The sequence below is a fragment of the Balaenoptera ricei genome, chromosome 16, assembly GCF_028023285.1.
Source record: "Balaenoptera ricei isolate mBalRic1 chromosome 16, mBalRic1.hap2, whole genome shotgun sequence".
Taxonomy (NCBI): domain Eukaryota; kingdom Metazoa; phylum Chordata; class Mammalia; order Artiodactyla; family Balaenopteridae; genus Balaenoptera; species Balaenoptera ricei.
The window spans coordinates 16,840,585-16,861,998 of NC_082654.1; the positions used below are offsets into that span (position 1 = coordinate 16,840,585).

The window sequence follows — 21,414 nt, forward strand, 5'->3', positions numbered from 1 at the left end:
TCCTTTGCTTCCCACCCATCCATATCCTCCCAATGTCCTCCTGGGGAAGTTAGGAAGGGTTCCTTTGTGCCAGATGAGGAAATAAAACCTGACTTCTCTAACACATTTGCACATGCCAAGGGTCTCTGGAAGGTCTGCTTATTTATCCATGATGGAGTGGTCAGCAGGGTGGCACTGGGCAGGCTCTCCTGAACGTCCTGCACAGCCACCAACAACTCTTAGAAATAAGCAGGCTACCATGAATGGTCATTCTCAGTGATCTCTAACCACCAAAGGGCCTTAGGTATATTTTCATTTATATTAAATTGTTCTTTGGAGAAAGAGGAAGTGGCAAATGAATTAAACTTCTTATAGCACCTTCAGCAGTGAAAGCACATAATTTTAACCTTTGTTTTCACTAGTGTAACTGGACTTGAATCAGCTCTGCCAGGTATTCACTGAGTGGTTTTAGCTAGCTATTTAAATTTTCTGAGTCTGCTTCCGCATCTGAAAAATTGGGTGCAGCACTGACCTCACAGGATCTGTTTAAAGATTAAGTAAGATTTCACCATAAAAAGCCTATAGTATAGTGCTTGATCCTTGGTAAGCATTCGACAAAGGTTATTTCTCTGCTTTTCCCTTTGGCACCCTATGGAAGGGACAAGTATTATTGGTTCCTTTACTCAGCAAACTTAGATGGACTTCAGATATGCAGAAATGATTATTTTATTGTTCACTTCCTGCACAGGATGGGTTTTGCTTGATTTAGGAGAAATAATTTCTTGGAATGTATTTCTTTGGATGTTTCTTTAAGGCCAGCTTTTGACTACTCTGGAAATAGTTTTTAGTATCTTTACATTTGGTCTTTAAGCAGATATTACAAGTTATTGCTCTAAGGGGTTCGTGAAAAGCTTGTGCTGATCTCCACTTACTCAGAACTATAAAGCTACAGACAGCCCAATGTAATAATCCAGGGACCCAACCAAAAAAGGGAAGAGAGAAAATTTCTTTAAGACTGTATTCCTTTGGAAAGGCTATCGATAAACCAGTTAGACAGACAGAGGGACTGCCCATCCATCCATCCATCCATCCATCCATCCATCCAACCAGCCATCTACCAACCCAGTCCACATTGTTCTAGGCTTTTTTGGTCATATTTTCCTAATAGTATTACAAAGCTCCTTGAAGAAGAAGCTTAATATATCTTACAAGTGCTTATGAGAGTTATCTATACTGTAGATGCCACCTAGAAAATTAAAACTTGGCAAGCAGACACCAAATACGAAGCTTGTAAAAAGTAAACATACCTATGAAATGCAAGTATAGTTTCCTTCATCATCTCCAGTGACCTGTAAACAAGGTATCAGTGAAATGCCTGTTGCAAAAGAGCAATCATCTGTTCATTTGAAATATCAAGTAAGTTATTTCATGGTTTTGCCAATTGTGCTTCTGTATCATGAAACAGCTCTTCAGCTCTGCTGCCTCTTAACCAAAACACAGCTGAATGGTTTATATTACATGACCTAACATTTGTTGGGAATTTTTCTTTTACATATACTATCTTAGTTAATCCCAACAATTTTGCAGGATAAGTGTTGTGATTCCTTAATTTCAAAAAGAGGAAATTGAAATTTAGAGAGAAAAAAGAACTTGCTCAAAGTCACACAGCTAGTGTGTGACCACCAGAAATCAAAACTCGAGTCTGTCTTGACTATAAGCTTACATGTGCCCTTTCGTACCCTCTAGTGTGTTGAATCCTGGGCTTGGATCAGTTGGTCTGGGCTCTTGGCCTGCTCTGCCACCAACCGTGTGACACTGCATAGGTTGCCAGCTTTCTGGGCCTCATGACCCCATTGCTGTCCCTGTGTCAAGGAGCTCTAAGTACCCATTCAGTTCTGATTATAATGACGCCCTTGAGGCAATGCCAACGACATTGTTGGCCAAAAGGAAATGAGATTTCCTGGGCTGGCTTGGACCAATCATGATTCTTTTCCTTAGCATCTGAACAAAATTGAGGTACAGTTATCAGGAAGATGGAGAACATCTGTTGCCGACATCATCACCTGGCCCCTGCCTCCCTCTCCAAGATCACCTCTGAGAGCTCTCACTTGTACTGTCTGCCCTCTAGGCATCTTGACCTGTGTATGTACTGTTCCCTCTCTCTGATTCATTCTTCTCCCATCTCTTCACCTGGTTAACTTCTACTCATCCTTCAGATCTCACTCAACTATCACTTCCCAGTGATTCCCTCCCTCCCCCAGACAAGGTCAGATTCTCCCATGATACATTATCATGGTGCTGTGTTAACTTCAGAACACATTTTCCCATTTATAATTTTATATTCATTTGTCTGATTATTTGATTAATGTCTGTCTCTTCCTCCACAAGACTGCAAAATCCATGAGGATTATTAGTATTGTGTCTGCTTCTGCTGACCCTTGCATCCCAAGTAGCTAGCTTAAATGCCTCTCCCATTCTTTCTTTATTGTGTGCCTACTATATGCAAGGTGTATATTATGGGTCAAAAGATAAATGAAAAGATGAATGTCTTTTGAGAGCTCATAACGTGGCCAGGGAGATCAGACACAATGAACTCTAATACTCCAGTGATACCTCTACTTCACTTCCATACCCCACTCCCATGGTCACACTTTGGACCTTGTAATTACCCATCCCTGTCTGGCCTTTGATCACTTTGATGCTGGTATCCTACCTTCTGACTGCAACTTCCCATCCTTCTACCTATTCTATTTCCTCATTTCAACCAAACCTGTTCTTCAGCCTTTTCAAGCCCTCGGGATTCTTGATGCTTCCTCATACTTTCACATGTCTGTTGCGATCAGTGACCTTTTCTAGCTGAAACTGCCATTCCTCAACCCCCTGTTGAAGGAAATGAGCCAGCCTGGTCTTTGGATCAGGGCGAGCATGTGACCCTAGAGCTGGCCCTCCGTTGGTTGGCTGTTGGTCCACAGAGTAGCCTGACACAGAGTTTTGCTCAAAAGAGACAATGGCAGTTAGTGAAGCCTTGTTGAAATTCTCTTTCCTTTACTTCCAAGTTACTTTTTTCAGCTGGTTCTCTTCTGCACTGATTGATCTTCTTTGCCTCTTTTGCTCGCTCCTCTACCTGCATGCAATCCTTACATTTCAGAATCCTCAGCGTTCCTTCCATAGATATTTACCCACTCTACAAGTATATCTTGATGCTGGAAGTGTTGACAGTCCATTGAGGTTGGTGACCATAAATCTGGCAAGATTCCTGTCTGCTTGATGTGTGATTTTCTCTAGTAGCATCCAGCTGTTCAGGAGCAGACATGGGGAAGCCAGGTGGTGAGGTTCATTCCAGGTTAGCATTTGTGCTGGGGAGATGCCACGGAAGGACAAAAGAGAAAGGGAGTTTAGGATAATTGCAAAAGGGTGCCCAAATAGGTGAACCATGGGATCAGAGGGGCATAAGGAGGGAAGAGATGGTAGGAGGGGCTCCTGGAGAGGAAGTACCGGTGAGATTGAAAATAGATGAAATAAGCTGACTGGAAGGGTAGGAAGTGGTGCTTGAAGAGAGCATGACTGATTGATGATCTTAAAAGTAGAACAGTTGCAGGGAGGGGATGGCTGAGCTACAGTGTGTAAGAAGGTCATTGGCAATGAGGAGGTCAAGGAACTTAGGGGCTAAGATGTTTGGTCATCCACATGGATGTCTAGTTTATGGAACAAAATCCTTTTGAAGTTCTCTGAAGTTTTTTTGAAATGAAAAACAGAATAAAGTTAATCATCTCTGCCCACCTCCCCTAACACATACATACAACAGTGTCTATTTTAATAGTTGAATTCATTTGTAAAAGCAAAAGTAGACATAGATGTCAAAGGAGGACCCTTGGATCCACAGACGATTGAAGTCAGAATCCTCTTTATTTCAAAAGAACATTTGGGTCCAGTTTCTGGGGATGAGGGAATGTGTATAGGTGATAGAAGATGGCCCAAAGGTTGCAGGCTGGGAAGACAGCCAAAAGACCACCACTGGATCCAAAGGAGGGATGACGGGGGCTGCTTCCTTTTCTTTCCTTTCCTTTCCCCTTATTGCCCTGAATCCTTATTTTGCCCACCTGGTTGGCACTGGGGCAATGGGAACAGAGTTGGTAGAGAAGGAATGGCAGTGCAGTTTACAATAGTGAAGAGGGAGGGACAAGCAGAGTAGGAAAGAGACCCCCAAAGTGGGGACCCCATGCAATAGCCACTTTCCCAAAGCGTATCACATGCATAGGATGTGGCACAATTACTGATACTCTATGTTTCTTAGATCCCTCCATTGTTCCGCAGTGGGGCTTCCCTGCTGCTCTGGATTTCACAGCTGCCCGCTTTATTTGTACTTCAACTTCTATGGTAATAGAAGTAACCGTCTTTCATTTATGTACCTGGAGAAGAAAGCGCATGCTCCACACGGATTTTGTATGAATCGCGAATTTGACGAATCAGGCAAAGCCCATGAAATCAGCAACTAGTGGGGCTTCCCTGGTGGCGCAGTGGTTGAGAGTCTGCCTGCCAATGCAGGGGACACGGGTTCGAGCCCTGGTCTGGGAGGATCCCACATGCCGCGGAGCAACTGGGCCCGTGAGCCACAGCTACTGAGCCTGCGCGTCTGGAGCCTGTGCCCCGCAACAAGAGAGGCCGCGATAGTGAGAGGCCCGCGCACCGCGATGAAGAGTGGCCCCCGCTTGCCGCAAATGGAGAAAGCCCTCGCACAGAAACGAAGACCCAACACAGCCAAAATAAAATGAATAAATAAATAAAAATAAATAATAAAAATAAAAAGGAATTCCTTTAAAAAAAAAAAAAAACCTCCTTAAAAAAAAAAATCAGCAACTAGCATTATTTCATCCTTCTGCCTTTTGTCCTGGGGGATCTATAAACATTTTAAATGCTTTTATCCCTTTCACTTCCTATTTAAGTTGAAGGCAGTTAATAAGAAAGAATATTTTATTTCGGCATTTGTTGGTACCAATTGTATAACAATCATTACTAGGAATAAAAAAAGAACTAAGACCTTGCTCTTAGTGACCATATAAGCTAATATGGGAGATAAGCAACATACAAAAACAAGCAGTGTGTCAATCAGGGTCCCAGCAGGGAACAGGACACTCAAAGTGTTTATAGAAGAGAGTTACTGAAGGGACTATTTACAGAGGCGTAGCCAGATTAAGAGAGCCAAAAGGGATGGTGAAGCACCCAGGGTCTAGCAATAGCGGGAAGCCTTTACCACATCTAAGCCTGCTGGGACAAGAGGAGGGAGCAGTGTTACCAGATTCTGATGAGGGCTGCAACTGTGGAAGAAACACCACATTACAGGAGCAGAGGCTATAGGAGGAGCACAGCCACTGTCAAAACTGTGGTCCTGCATGAAGAGAACAGGGATAGGTAGGGGTGGGGTGGGATGGAGAGAAGCCAGCAAAGGAGATTAAAAGGGAGCAGTCAGAGGAGTATGTGAAAATCCAGGAACGTCTGGTGTCTGGAAGTGGCGGCAAGTGTTTCTGGAGGGGGAGGGGGTCAGCCACATCAAATGCTGTCAGGAGGAGGAGTGAGATGAAGACTGAGAACTGACCACAGGACTGGGCAACATGGAGGTCATCATGGTCTTGGCAAGAGCTATTCTGGGAGAGTGGTGTAGAGTGGAAAGTTTGATTGGGTCTTTGTTCTTTTTTTTATTCCTAGCGGTGACCATTATGCCATAGGTACAAATAAATGCCAAAATAGAATATTCTTTCTTATTAACTGCTTTCAACTTAAATAGGAAGTGAAAGGGATAAAAGCATTTAAAATGTTTACACTTCCCCCAGGACAAAAGGCAGAAGGATGAAATAGTGCTAGTTGCTGATTTTATGGGCTTTGCCTGATTCCTCAAATTCGCGATTCATACAAAATCCGTGGGGAGTATGCTCTCTCTTCTCCAGGTCCATAAACGAAAGATGGTTACTTCTATGACCATAGAAGTTGAAGTACAAACAAAGCGGGCAGCTGTGAAATCCAGAGCAGCAGGGAAGCCCCATGGGGGATCAACAAAGGGATCTAAGAAACATAGGGCGTCAGTAATTGTGCCACATCCTATGCATGAGATGGGATTTGGGAAAATGGCCATTGCATGGGGTCCCCACTTTGGGGCTCTCCTTTCTACTTTGCTTGTCCCTCTCCCTTCACTACTGTGAGAGGGTTCATTTGGTGGGCTGCAGAGCAGGACAGAGAAGAATAGAGAATAGAGAAGAGTAGCTCTGGAGGGGCAAGTGGAGATGGTCCAGAAGGAATCCAGTGAGGAATATGTAGAGTGATAGATGCAGATCAAGAGTCACGGTATTTCAGAGGAAGGAGCTGTTCTTCCAGAGAGGGAAGAGGAGGAGACCAAGGGAGGCTTCACGGAGGAGGTGGCACCTCAGCTGGGTCTTGAAGACTCCCTACCCTCCCACTTCCCAGTGATCCCTGGGACCCACGTGACTCTTGGACCGGGGACACACTCTGGACTCCAACGTCGGCCTCAGCCACTGGTCCAGAAGCAGAGGGAATCTCAGGACTTGTGAGTGGGATGCTGGGTCAAAGGCTCCTTCTCTTCCGCTGGGCAGCACAGTGTGCGGATGGGAAGGCATTTTGCTTCCATGCGGGGAAGCCAACCTAATAATAAAGATGATGCAAGGAAAGAACAGAGCTGAAAGAATCACAGAGATACAGTGCCACTGTCTTGATGGCTTGGTAAACTTTGGATTAAACTGTGCTTGAATTCCATCCTTCCTCTGGACTTTCCTGTTAGGATAAGCTGAAATTCTCTTGACTGTTGAAATCAGTTTGCATTAAATTGTTTGTTTTGTGCAAATGGAAATCATTTTGAGTGAGGGATGTATGATTTGAACATGAGGAATTGGCCCAGGGATAGAGATGGGTGAGAGAGTTTATAGGAGAAAAAGGATAAAAAAGGAAGGGTAAAAAAGAAGATGACTCAGCATAGCATAGTATTTTCAAGCATAGAGTCAGACTTACAGAGCTCCCAGAGCTCATTATTGTGCTCTGTGCTCTTGGAGAAATCACTTAACTTCTATATGCCTCAGTTTCCTTGTCTTTAAATGAGAATGATAATAGTACCAACTTGCTAGAGTTGTTACAAGGATGAAATGAGCATATATTTGTAAAGTGCTTGGCCCATAGTAAGCACTTTATAAGGGTTTATCAAATAAATCAAGGACGTTGTGTCTGTAATTTAACTTATAAATGAGTTTGTGTAGGAGCCATACCTCTAATGGGAGGGGCTAGGCTCCTCTCTGAGTTTAAAGACTCTTCAGAGTACTTTATAGTGGCATTGGGGGTGTGATGTCATTCTTTCCATGTTTCACATGAGTAAATAGAGGGAGGCTACACAAGGCTCAGAAATCATCTAAGAGTCACCTGGTAATAAACATCGTGACAGAGTTGAAACCTACCAGACCTAGAATCAAGATACCAAGTTTATGCTTCTGGTCTGCTTCAGCTCACTGGAAGACCTTGGGTTTGTCCCCTTTTTCCCCCTGGGAGGGGGAGACCAGTCTATGGGTCTCATAATAGTACCAGCTTAATTGATTGTGCAGTTTGCCAGTTACAAGGCACTTATACAATGTCTCCTGCTTGCACAAAAATCTTGTGAGGGAAGCAGGGCAGATATTATATTCCCTGTTTTACAACCAAGAAGGGAAGCCAGCTGATAAAAATGTTTGATATCTGGTAAGTTACCACTGAGGGTAACTGGAGCTGGATCCCACTAGGAAACTCTGGAAACTATTCTACAACACTCACCTTAGTTATTCCACCCAGGGGTGAGGGAGCTGGGGTATTTATAGACCAACTCCTGTCTATCATCAGGGGGACATGAATTTCTGGCACTGCTGACCTGTCATATATGTAGCAAAGTGGGCTCAGGAGGCCAGAGGGATCCAGAGGGACATGTGGGTGTTGACACTTGGGAGTAGACCAATGTGGCTGCCGCCGGCATCTGCTACAGTCCCCCTTGGATAAGATGCTTTTGTCACTTTTACCTGCAAATATGTCTGAGAAATATAGTTTTGTAGTTGGGCACATTGCTATTTTCACCTCAGTCAGGGTTTTGAGGGCAAGGACACATGGCAGGTTAATAGTGGTCCCCAAAGATGTCCACATCCTAACCCTGGAACCTGTGAATATGTTACATCACATGGCAAAATGGTCATTGCAGATGTGAGTAAGCTAAGGATCTTGAGATGGGAAGATTATCTTGGCTTATTTGTGTGGGCCTGCTAGAATCGCAAGGGTCCCTATATGAAGGAGGCAGGAGGTCAGAGGAGAGAGAAGATGCTACACTGCTGGCTTTGAAGAAATGAGGAAGGGGCCAGGGGCCAGGGAGTGTAAAGCCTCTAGAAGTTGAAAAAAGCAAGGAAAGTTTGATAGATTTTCCCCTGAAGCCTCCAGCTGGAACAGAGCCCTGCTGATACCTTGATTTTATATTCTGAACTTCAAACTCCGAGAGAATAAATTAGTGTTGTTTTAAGCCACGAAATTTGTGGTAATTCGTTAGAACAGCAATTGGAAATTAATGCAGAGCAAATGGATGGGTTAACATCAGGGTCTACGATAGATGTTCAGCAGGTAGCTCAAACAACTTGTGCAAAACAGAAACCTTGATTTTCGCCATCCTCACCCTTCCCAGCAAACCTCTTCCCAGTCTCAGGAAACGGCACCATTTCATCTACCTGTTAGGCTATAAACCGGAATCATCCTTAATTTCCAGCCTTTTCGCATATCCCTACTCCAAATCTGTCAGCCAATCCTGCTGTCTCTGCCTTCAAGACAAAGCCCACATCTGACCACTTCCCATGACATCCACTACCATGTCAACCTGCATCTCTCACCTAGGCCACTACTGCAACCCCTGGGCTTCCTGCTTCTACTTTCTCTCTTCAGTCCATTCTCCAGAGTATCTCTGACAATAAATAGTTCATGAAATCCTATCACTTCCCTGCTCAAATCCCTCCAATGGCTTCCCGTTCGTTGTATCAGAATGAAATCCAGTGTGCTCACCATGGTTGAGAGCCCTACACGATCTGGCCCTGCCCGCCTTTCTTATTTCCCAGCATCCTGCTCTGCAGCACTGGCTTTCTTGATGTTTCTCAAATAGGCCCAGGTGGTAGCTGCCTCAGGGCCTTTGCACTCACTGCTTGCTCTGCCTAGGAACCCCTTTCTTTGCATGTCTACGTGGCCCACTCCATCACTCTGCTCAAGTTTCTGCTCAGATATGGCTCTGAGGAGGCCTCTCCCAGTCATTCTACCTAACTTAACCTTCCTCTCACCCACCTCACCATTCCTGAGCTTCTTATCCTGCTTTATTTCTTCATAATACTTCTCACTACATGAAATCATATTAACTATCTGTCTTCTCCACTAAAATATAAATTCTATGAGAGAAAAGACTGTTTTTTTACCTGTTCTTTCCCCAATGCTAAGAACAGTGCTTAGCACAGATCTCAGTAAATATCTGTTGACTGAGAAAAAATACACATAAAAGGTTATTTCCTTTTTGGTGTCTATCATGATCAGTCAAAGACAAGTGGTGGCTTCTGATGTAGGCACGGTTTACCCAGAACACAAATTAGTGCATTTTCACATATCCACCCACCCACACCTTCTAGATCTTTATGCCTGAAAGAGAAATTCATCTTCAGCTCCCACAAGTCCTAAGTTGGAAGAGAAATTGTGAACCAACTGTGACTTCACTGAAAGTACAAATCCTCCAACAGCGCTCTCTTCAATCACAAGTGGATCATCTTGCCCTCTGAAATGAGAGGGACCACTGTTCACATCGGCTATGTGGCTGTTAGGCGCTGGTTAATTTATCATAGAAAATTCTTACTTGGTATTCTTATCTAACCCCTGTTTCTAGCACACACCCAAATCTCCTGGTTTTTAAATTAGCCATGCTCATTTGCTCTTGGTACTTATATTATTTTTAAAAGTTTAGCAGACGGAATATATCTATCTTTACAATTCCTTTCTCTCTTGTTTTTATTATTTTTCCTCCTCTCCTTCTTTCACTCAGTCTCACTGAAGAATGTATCTATCCCGTAGGACCCTCCTCAGGCTCCAAAGTTTCTAAACTGTTCAACTTACCCCTTCCCAGGGTGCATTCTACCACTAGTTTAAAGTTTGGCTGCAAGCTGGAATCACATGGAGAGGTTTAACAACACTGATTCCTGGTCCCACCCTCAGAGATCCTGACTTAGCTGGTCTGGGATACTGCCTGGGCACTGGGCTGGAAAAGATCTCCAGGTGATTCTAGGGTGTAGCCACAGTTGAGAACCATCACATCTAGTCAATCTCCTTAGGGTCTTTATTTATTTTTTTAGAATTTTTTAAAAAAATAAATTTATTTTATTATTTATTTTTGGCTTCATTGGGTCTTCGTTGCTGCGCGTGGCTTTCTCTAGTTGCGGCGAGCGGGCACTACTCTTCGTTGCAGTGCGTGAGCTTCTCTTGTTGCGGAGCACAGGCTCTAGGCGTGCAGGCTTCAGTAGTTGTGGCTCCCGGGCTCTAGAGCGCAGGCTCAGTAGTTGTGGCGCATGGGCTTAGTTGCTCTGTGGCATGTGGGATCTTCCTGGGCCAGGGCTCGAACCCGTGTCCCCTGCATTGGCGGGTGGATTCTTAACCACTGCGCCACCAGGGAAGGGAAGCCCCCTTTAGGGTCTTTAGAATCGCCCCTTCTGAATAAACTCCATAGGCTCCCTGGAATTTTCCATTTATCTCTTTAAATTCACAAAGACCTGGCTTTTGCTTGATGACTCATAACAACACCCACCAAAGGAAATGTCTCCTTATTTGATCTTATAGTTCTTTGGAGTTTGCAAAGCCCTTTCCACGCATTTTTCTTTAAATCCTCCCAACACCCCTGTGAGGTGGGCATTCAGGGCCAAGATGAGGCGATGGAAGCTGGAACAATGGTCTGCAGAGTTAGGGCTGGGGCAGCCAGATTGAGCAAAACAAGCAGATAGACAAACACACACACACAATAAACAATAACCCCATAAAAACAGGATACCCAGTTAAATTGGAATTCCAGATAAGCAACGAATAATTTTTCAGTATAAGTATATTCCATGGAATATTTGGGACATACTTACACTAAAAAAATGTGTTGCTTTGCCTGAAATTCCAATGTAACTGGGCACCTTGTATTTTATTGGACATCTCTGCACTCAGCGCCCATTCCTCTTCTGAAGCCCAGGCTGGTGGCTATGCCATTCTCTGGCCTTCCTATAATTCTCTTGCCTTCCTTTCCTGCTCCCGTTCTTCCTCTGCTCTGCATGGGTAGCCATAATCCTCAGAAAGCCTCTTCTGTAGATTAGAATCCGCTTGCACTTCCTTTTTCTCCCTCCTTCCTAATCTCCTTCCTGTGTCCTAAATTATTAACAAGGTCAGGCTGGTTTAAAAAACATAGTCAAACATTTACTGAGTACTTTCTGCATGCCAGGCGTTGTGCTAAGCGCTTTGTACTCATTATTTCATTTATTTCTCACAAGACGCTTAGAGGTAGATACAATTTCCTAGGTACCTACATATGGCTATTTCCATTTTAAGATGGAGAAACTGCGGTTTAGAGAGCTTGAGAGATTCCTCAAGGTTATCTAACTTGGAAGTGCCAAAGCTGGGATGGGAACAGGGCTCTTCCTCCAGAGCCTTTGTTCTCAACTAGCATACTAGGAAAATGAGATGGTACAAAGAGCCTTGTGGCTTTGCTATTCAAATTTTCCAGCTTGTTCAATTTAGCTTTCTGAAGCTCCTGGGATTTGGAACAACCATTGGATAAACCTCTTCCATGCCATGTGGGAGGCCTAGGAGATGAAAAGTGTTGACAGCGTAGCAATCCATAAGATGCATACATATTTTTGGAAATCTTATTTTTAACCCTGAAAAAAAGAAGTGTCATCCACAAGTCTCTTGAAGGAAGACTTCAGCATCCATTGCCAGCAAAGTAAACACTTAGTCAACTCAGGGACAACGTTCTTTAAACACGTTTGCTGAGGCTAAGGGGCAAATAGTTTATGCTGATTCTGGGTAACAGACCACAAATACAGTGTGTCAGAGGGGCTTTTTTTCAAGTGTTCCATATCTTTTTTGGTATAAGCTGCCCCTATGCTTTAGCAGTCTGTAAATATTTGTGCAATTAATGTATGCTGGCAAACGTCTCAAGAGAAAAGCAGGCTTCATAATGCCAAGAAAAATTGTAATTAGCAACACAAAAGAAAAAGAATTTGTCTCTTTCATCTCAGTGCTTAAAAACTGTCAGCACTTAATACAGCTGGAAGCTTCAGAAAAGATAATTTGCAAAAGCTGATTTTCCTAAGCTTTTAAGAGTTGGTCCTGCATATATCCTCGTATAAAAAACATACACTTGAGAATTAATTTTTCCCTTCCTTACTTAACATTAAACCAGTTAATATTAATTATGAAAGGTGTGGTAGAGAAAAGTTCCTTTAAAAATGTCAGTAATGTTATTAAAGAGAGTATTTTACATTGTGGTACCTAAGAGGCACTGGAGGAGAGGGAAAACACGTGTGGCCCATCTTGCCTAGAAATGATTGCCTAAGTGATCTGAGAGGAAGAGGAAAGAGGTGTGCCTGCAGATACCAGCTGGAGAAGCCAGTGCATCTGGACCCATTCATTGCAAGCTCCCTCACACTTCCCAAGCTTCCTCCAAAAGTCACCCTGGGCTTGAAGTTCCTGTTCAGCCTCTGGAAGTTCCTGGGCAAGTGTTCTCTAGTTCTAGCACATTTGGAATTGGGATAGGGTGGCTAGCTGTACGTTATGGACTGAATGTTTGTGCCCCTCCCCCAAATTCATATGTTGAAATCCTACCCCCCCACCCCCACCATGTGACAATATTAGGCAGTGGGGCTTTTGGGAGGTGATTAGATCATGAGGGTGAAGCCCTCATGAATAGGATTAGTGCCCTTATAACAGAAACCCCAGAGAGTTCTCTTGTCCCTTCTGCCACGTGAGGATACAGTAAGAAGATGGCCATCTATGAACTAGGAAGCAAGCTCTCACCAGACACCAAATCTGCTGTGCCTTGATCCTGGACTTTATAACCTCCAGAACTGTGAGAGATAAATGTTGTTTAAGTTTCTCTTTCTATAGTAATTTGTTAGTAGTCCAAACTGACTAAGTCACCAGATCTGAGAATAGCCAATGCATGGCTGGCCCTTTGATGGTCTTTCGTAGCTGGGTTTTTTTTTTTTATATTTATTTTTTTTGGCTGCGTCAGGTCTTAGTTGCGGCACTCAGGATCTTCGTTGCTGCGTGTGGGATCTTTTTAGCTGTGGCATGCGGGATCTTTAGTTGCAGCATGCAGGCTCTTAGTTGCGGCATGCAGGATCTAGTTCCCTGACCAGGGATGGAACCTGGGCCTTGGGAGCATGGAGTCTTAACCACTGGACCACCAGGGAAGTCCCTTTCCTAGCTGTTTAACTGAGGTTTTACTGCCACTCACACTGATCTGCAAGGGAGGCTTTTACTATCAATATAAAATACACTGTCCTAGGACCACCTACATCAGAATCTCCAGGCAGGTTTGTCAAACATGCAGATTCCTGGTCTCCAACCTGGAAATACTGAATTACAATGGGGGCAGAGTGGGGTGCAGGAATTTGCTTCATACACAGATCCTCCAGGGTTCTCAGGCACCCTAAAATGTGAGAATTACTAGAGTAAAGGAACCACCTTCTACCTGCTGACCTTCATTTCCTGTCTCTGCTGCCTCCTCTCAGCCTTGCTGGGAGGCTAAAATGTAAGAGAATTAGATATGTCCTCTGGGAACCCCTCTCTGAATCCCTACCTAGGCAGAGGGAGACCTCCTCATCTGTACTCCAGAGTAATGAATGCACAACTCAATAAATAAACAAAAATAAGCTACTCTTTTACTGGAGGGATTTGTTTACCTCCTCTGGGGAAAGTATCATTTCATGGTCATCTTTTTAGCCCCACCTCTAATACAACATCTGGCATTTAGTAGGGCTTTTTAAATGTTTGCTGTATAAATCAGTCTTTGGTGTAATTCCTGCTCTTTTGGGAGACCTCACTTTGAGGCAGAAAGAGTGGAGGGTCCAGTGGAGCATCTTCCATTCTTGCCTTTTCCATGTTTCATGTTAAAATCATTGTCTTCACATCATCATCTTCTTCATCATCCCTTGATACTTACCTTTTATTGAGTGTTTTGTGCCAGGCATTGTGCTAAGCACTTTACATACATATCTTATTTAATCTTCACAACATTACTATCCTCATGGGTTGATGGGGAAACAGAAAGGTTGTCTAAGGTTATATGGGTATTAAACAGTCAAATGGCAGAGCTGGGATTAGAATTTGATCAGACTGTTAATTAAACCAGGAGGCCATCAGACTCAAGGCAGCTCTAGCGTTGCTGCACCGACAGAAGCAAATCAAAATCTAAGCCTATAAACATCTCAAGTTTAGGAAAGCGAAAGCTAAGGACAACCAATCACAGCCAACTAGGGTTTAGGCTATAGCCAACCAATAATGTCCTTTCTGCTTCCACTTTTTCCCTGTAAAAGATTTTCCCCAGCTCCCTCTGAGGGAGCACTTCTAACCACTTCCCCTTTGGAGCAAAGAAATTCCTAAAATTTTAATATGCCTCAGTTTATCTTTTAATGGGACTCAGAGCCAAGTTTCTAAATACTGATGGTTAAAAGCACCTCTGCTAACCTTGGATCCTAAGAAAAAAGTTTGATGCTGTGAGTATTGAGATATGCCTTAAACAGCTTAAGCTGGAACTAGCAATTTTTCATTTCATTTCATTCCATTTTTTGGCCGTGCTGCACAGCTTGCGGGATCTCAGCTCCCCAACCAGGGATTGAACCCAGGCCGACACGGCAGTGAAAGCGCGGAGTCCTAACCACTAGGCGCCAGGGAACTCCCTGGAACTAGCAATTTAGACCAAACCTATCAGACTGTTTCTACCTCCCTCTTTTTCCCAAATCATTCCTGAACCTCATGCCATCTACCTGGGTCAGACCATCAAAGCTCAAGAAATGCCTGGCCTTGTATTTCTGCAGTTATATCAACCCCAAGTGCCTTCCAAATTTAAATCCTTTGACATCGTTTGGCTTTAAATGCTTAAAACAAACTTAACAGAAAACTGTAGTGCCATAAATATTTATATAAACCAAAGCTCGCGCCAAAGCCAACTCCTCATCTTCGGCTTTTGGGTTTTCAGATGTTGATTGTGCACTTTTAGAAGGCTATTCAAGTATGAACCTGCAAGCTAATGGAGTTTCCACATCCACACCAGTACTGCGGAGGTGGCTGGGGTCTTCCACATGTGTTCTTGGTGTATTTGTGTTAATGATCTATGAATCAGAAAGAATTATTTGCCATCTGATCCAAAACCAAGTCCTGAAATCTATCGGAAGGGTGATCTGTGGCCCGAGGGCACACTGGCAGGGACAGGCAGTAATTCTCTCTATTGGGAGGACTGGTGGGAAGAGACAGGCTCTGTGGTTTCAATGCACAACAGCTCCTGCCCACAGCAGAAACATGCGCAGAATGGCTCCCTTAATCCCATCCTGTCTGGGAAGACATCTTAAAGCCTGCAATTCATATTCTCAAGCACTTTGAGAACATAAAAACAATCCTATTATATCACTCAGCAGAAGCCTCATTTAAAGTGGAGAAGGGCATAGAAAGTATACCTTGGAAATTAAGGGCATCGTAGAGTTTTACAAGAAGATTTTTGCTGAAGGTTAAGATGTGCTTGAAACATGCCTTCCGTGAAAACTCCAAAATAGATATGTTCTTTCATGAATTCTTTTTAGGTATATACTATATTATCAGCTTCAGTTTCAGTGGAGAGGGGAAGCAAAAATGTGTAAACAAGTGGTCCTTGCCCTCAAAACTGAGCTTCTCAAACTGTCCTGTGCATGTGGATCCCCTGGGGATTTGGTTAAAATGCAGATTCTTGTTGAGTGGGGCTGGGCCTGGGATTCTGCATTTCTGACAAGCTCCCAGGGGACGTGGATGTTGCCCGGCACACACTTGGTATTGACATTTACAAGGCAAAAACATTTACAAGGCAAAACAGTGTAAAAGAACCTTTTGATCTTGCGTTATCTTTGAAGAACTCTGAAGGATCCCATTCCTTTGGAAGTTCATGGTACTCGGGGCTACTGCTATTTGTGTCCCGGCCTAAGGACACAGATGCATTGCTGCTGCTTTAAACTGGTGACCACCGCAGCTCCTCACCTGGCCAGACGTCTGCTGGAAAAGGCCTGACAGATGGCAAGCCAGACGGAAAGGTGTGATCCTAGGAAGTCAAAAGGCAATCCTTGGTGGCCAGAGTATCTGGACAAAAGATTTCAGGAGACGCACTGCAAGGCTGGACAAAAGAAAGGATTTGTCAACCAGTGTCTATGTCCTTTCCGTGGACATTACCGTCTTTCTCACAGAGAAACCTTGATTTTCTTGAGGTTTTAAACCATGTTGAATACACTGCATCCCAGCACTTTGAGACCTATTTTGGGCAATTTATATACATAATAGGCTTATGATGGTTTATGGAAATTTGCTCAGAGGAAAAAGCTCAAGGCAGAGCCTAAAGCTAGCACTTAAAATAGGCTAGTGGCACCTCGAGAAAAAGCAAACAAAGAGAAACCCAGACTTGAGCCCACCATGCCAAGTGAGGCCTCTTCCTCACCGACAGCAGCACTCTGCCTGGTACTTTTGCAAGGGGGAAGCTTGGATTCTAAATAACAATAACCAGGAACGTGTATTCACCAGGATTGAGTTCTCCTTTAGTGTAATTTGTCATCAGAATTTCAGATTATAAAAATATTGGTAAGTTTAAGAATGGAGATGGGTATGAACACATACCCAACTCGGAACAGGATTTCTGATCTTGATAAACGAAGGCTCTTTCCTAACAGCGATTTATATTTCTGGACTACGGGGCATGAGGTAATATTATTTTATAAGCTTAATGACTGCTCAGAGAATTAAAAAAAAAAATTAATGCTGACACTTGGAATCACTTCTGTCTCTTTAATGAAGCTTACAAGGCAAATATCAATAAGTAGAGTGCTATGGTTTTTACTTCAAATTACAATGCACTTGGGCATATTTATTTTTAAGACAGGAACCTTTAACAGGGTAGTCTATTTCCCAAAGAACAGCCTGTGAATTCTGAGAAAAGTGGGGTAGGTGTTTGCTGATTCTCTTGATTCATGATCACCACTTAAATTTTGAACATTTGGTATATTTTAGATGGCAGGAGACAGGGACAATTCTAATAAACTGGCCCTAAATTAGTTTTCTTATTGAAAGAAGATACTTTTACACCATCTGATTTTGTTGCCAAATTAAAAAGGGCCAGCCCATCACAAACAGCTTTACAAGTTCATTAACCCTTTATGTGAAGAGTTTCAGCTTCCTAAGTGATTATTTACTTGTTGTTTTATTAGTGTTCTAGCTTCAAAAGAAAACATGAATTACATTCTGTGTTGAGGTCAAGTCAGTAGGGTCAATTCTTATCCTGTTTTCTCATTTTCCCACTGAAATAAAAAAAACTTCAAAAGGAAAGCAAACTGAGCAGATTAGGAATTAAACAACCACATTTTAATCAATAAATATAAACATTTGTTTGTTAACAAGTTATCGGGCAGAGTAAAATAGTAATTATCAAGGATTCAAAAGGGGACACCACCTTGAAAACACAGTGCAAATATCTTTGCCATAAACCTTCCCCCATTTAGAGAATTAGAGGTAACAAAAAATTTACTCAGAATAAGGCTTGGAATAACCTAAAAAGTTCCAGGCAGATTTTAAAGCTAAAACAGATGATTTTGCACATAACAGGTAATACATAGATTATCTGACAACTCAATGAATAAATGATTGAATGGATGACTCACTGAACACAGGGAATAGGATTCCTTCTACTCACATTGTGAGCCAGGCCCATATCTATTTCTGTTCCTCCCTTGCCTCACTATCCCTTGCTATGCTCTGTATTGCAGGAAATCACACTTCCCAGGGCCCTTGCCAGATTGCTTCCAGGTAGGGCTGGAAGGGTAAGGTGTTGGAGGAAGACTAGAGGGCAGAAGGAGAGGTGAAGCCCGGGTATGTTGCCATGTCTGACTCATCTGGTGTTGCCCCATCTCGGGCGATGGCTTTGTTCCTGCCACGGCTCCATTTCCCACAACTCCTAGGTGGTTCCAGCTCCTACCAGCCAGTCCCCAACCATGTTTCCAGCTCCTGTGTATGACCCCAGCTTCTGGACTCAGGGAACCACACCTCCTCATAGCCCTAGGTGGTAACAGCTTCCTTTCATTTATCTTCTCTTTCATCATCTATGTATGTCAATTTCCTCTATTGAATTCCCTCTACTGAAATACTTAGAATGGTTTCTGTTTTCCTGACTGGATCCTGACTACTACATATTAGAATCATTACATTTTTTCCCCCTCTAACATATCTGGGAATTTCTGCACGAGAATCCGCTGTAAGCCAATGAAAATAATCACTCAAACCGCATTCAATACCCACTTTCTGCAATACAGGCAAATGAATATCCCTTTGGCTGTCTTTTGTCAAGCACTCTCTTTGCCAGGTACAAATATGACTCTGACGGTCTACCAAAGTCACCACCAATCACGGTGGACACAGCCAGAACTCATCTGCAGAGGTCATTTTTGTTGTATGTACTAAGTGTGACAACAAGGAAAAAGAAAGACAAACAGAAAATTAATCTTAAGAGAAAGTCACCAAATGGATAACAATGTTAAAAAAAAAAAAAAAGTCTCTGAAAATTCAGAGACGATAAGACAGCACCAGAAAGTTTCCTGTTGAATCAATTTTCCTGAAGTTAAAATCTTTTTGAATTTCTGGATCTTTCAAGAGCATCAAAAAAAAAAACCAATTCTGATTCACCCACAAATGATCCGTAGCTTCTCAGCTAGAATGCGCCCCTGGAATGGTTATCTTCAGAAGTAGAGTTCCTTGGTGAGCATGGAGACGACACATGGGATCTGCTTCTTCTCATGGAAGCGTGGGTCATCAGACTGAGATTCAAAGTGCCTGGCGACCCTGTCATTCACCCTGGTGAGAATCTGCAAGATCTCCAGGCTTTTCCCGTGCTCGTTCAGGATGGAGCAGAGGGCCTGCACAAACCAGGAGCCACTCCCTTGGTTCCGCCATGAGAAATAGCCTTCAACGGGAGAGAAAGGAGGTGAAATCAGCAGACCTGGCCACTGCTCCGCTCACCACCCAGTAGGAGCTGGTGGTGTTTGGGGCCTTCGCACGTGCTTTTCTGAAGTGACAGTACTCCCCGCCTATCCGTGCAGGGTATGTGTCCTACAGGTAACCACTCTAAAACACAAATCTCATCCTGTCCCTCTCCTACCTAAAACAGTTCCCTCGCACCCCTATATTAGGGTGAAGTTCAGGCTGCTTAGCACAGCCCACAGGGCCCATGACAACGTGGCCCCCTGTCTACCTGTCCGGGTTTGAACCTTGCTAATGCCCGGTCACACCCTGTGCTATGGCCTCTCGCTCCTCTCTGTGCCATGGGAGTGAAAAGGCAGCGGTCTACAAGCCAGGGTGAGAGCTCTCATCAGAAGTCACAATGCCCGGCACCTTGATCTCAACCTCCAGAACTGGGAGAAATGAATTTCTGCCCCCCAGTCTGTGGTCTTATGTTAGCGCAGCCGGAGCAGACTGACAGCCCCCTGTGGTCCAGCCTTTTGAGTTTTACCAACGCGCTGGGCCACCTGCCCCTGGGCACGCTGTCTGGTGAGCCATCTCTCCCTTCCTCCTGCTGTTTGGTTTTTCAAGACCCAGTGACAGCAGCTCTTTTTTCCGGAAGCCTCTCTCACCTGCCTCCCTAGGGTTCACCCTTCTTCCTTTAGCTCTGCTAGACTTGGCTCAGAGCACCTCCCACTTGAGTAACAGGTTGGTTTACACAGATACATGCTCCCATGACTCTGCCTCCCTCTCACGAGCAGGAGACCAGGTTTCTTTCTTCCACGCACAATCCTTAAGACTTGTGACGTTATCATTCTCACAAAACCCCATTTGTAGATCCTGCCAGAACTGGTTTTCCAAACACAATGGCCTATTTACTGTAACCAGTACCTCTGTATCAAGCACTTGACAAACTACTACTACAGTTGGGAGAACTCTAACTTAGTGATGGTTTTTACCCCAAACAAAGGAACTTCACTGAACTCACTCAGGCAGACCCGGAGCTTGGTTAATCATAAGGCGGCTTGCTTGCTACAGGCATTTCTGGTGTCTCTTAACAGGATGCCGTATAAAAGAATAAAAGAATCCTGGTCTGAGCTATAACTCTATTATGTACCAAAATCTCTATATGACCTTGGGCAGGTCACCTAAACTCACCCAAGCTCAATTTTTTCTTCTATCTGTAAAATTAGGACAGATGTAACACCTTTCCTAACTACCTACGCAATTATTTCAGGGATGATTGAGGTAAAAGACATGAACAACACTCGGTAAATTGTAAAGTGCCATAGAAATGTTTGTTCTTATAATTCCCAACAATGATAATAATAATCATAAACGAGAGAATTCAGCTTTCTTTGGAGAGAAAAGTGACTACGTCCCTGTGGTAGGCAGAATAATGGCCCCCAGAATAATGGCCCCCAGAGATGTTCATGCCCTTACTCCAGGGCCTGTGAATATGTTACCGGACACGGCGAAAAAGAGCTTCGCACACGTGATTGAGGTCAAGGAAACAAGATGGGGAAATTATTCTGGATTATCCAGATGGGACTGATCTAATCACAGGAGTCCTTAAAAGAGGGGAACCCTTCCCAGCTGTGGTCAGAAAGAGTGGTGTAAGGGTGGAGGGAGGGTCAGAGATGGGAGGTTGCTGGTTTTGAAGCTGGAGGAAGGGGGGCCACGGGCCAAGGAATGCAGGTGGTTCTAACATGTCGGGAAAGCAAGGACATGGATTTCCCACCCCCCGCTACAGTCTCCAGAAGGAACTGTAGCCCTGCCAACCCATTTTGGAATTCCATCCTCTGGAACTGTAAGGTAATACGTTTGTGTGTGTTAAGCCACTATGTTTGTGGCAACTTATTGCTGCAGCAGTAAGAAACTGACAGAGCTGCAAGGCTTCATTTCGATGGTGGGATGGATGGCATGGTCTGGTTAGCAGACAATGGACGTGATACCTGGAACTGTGGAATAGGCGAAGAGAAAGTCGGCTTCAACTGGGATCTTATTTCGGGGATTAGCATCTGTGTCACTGATAGGCCCCGAGTCGGCCTGGATCCCATCATCAAGCTCTGTCCCCCGGCAAGCCTAAATATCAAAGCAGAGATCACTCCGTGAAGTTGGGAACAGGAACATGTGTGCTGTTCACTGCTGTGT

General features: G+C 43.8%; 1 protein-coding gene across 2 annotated transcripts in view; it reads right to left on the reverse strand.

The window, feature by feature from the left end:
- Positions 1-17,632: 17,632 nt before the first annotated feature.
- CASP7 (caspase 7) overlaps positions 17,633-21,414 on the reverse strand; it is a 30,846-nt gene continuing 27,064 nt past the window's right edge. For both annotated transcript variants that reach the window (XM_059900179.1, XM_059900180.1), the window contains exons 7-8: positions 21,216-21,345; positions 17,633-19,225 (exon numbers count right to left, since the gene is read on the reverse strand). In XM_059900179.1, coding sequence (XP_059756162.1) covers positions 19,002-19,225; positions 21,216-21,345 — 354 coding nt within the window. In that variant the 3' untranslated portion in view covers positions 17,633-19,001. The remainder of the gene's footprint in view (positions 19,226-21,215; positions 21,346-21,414) is intronic.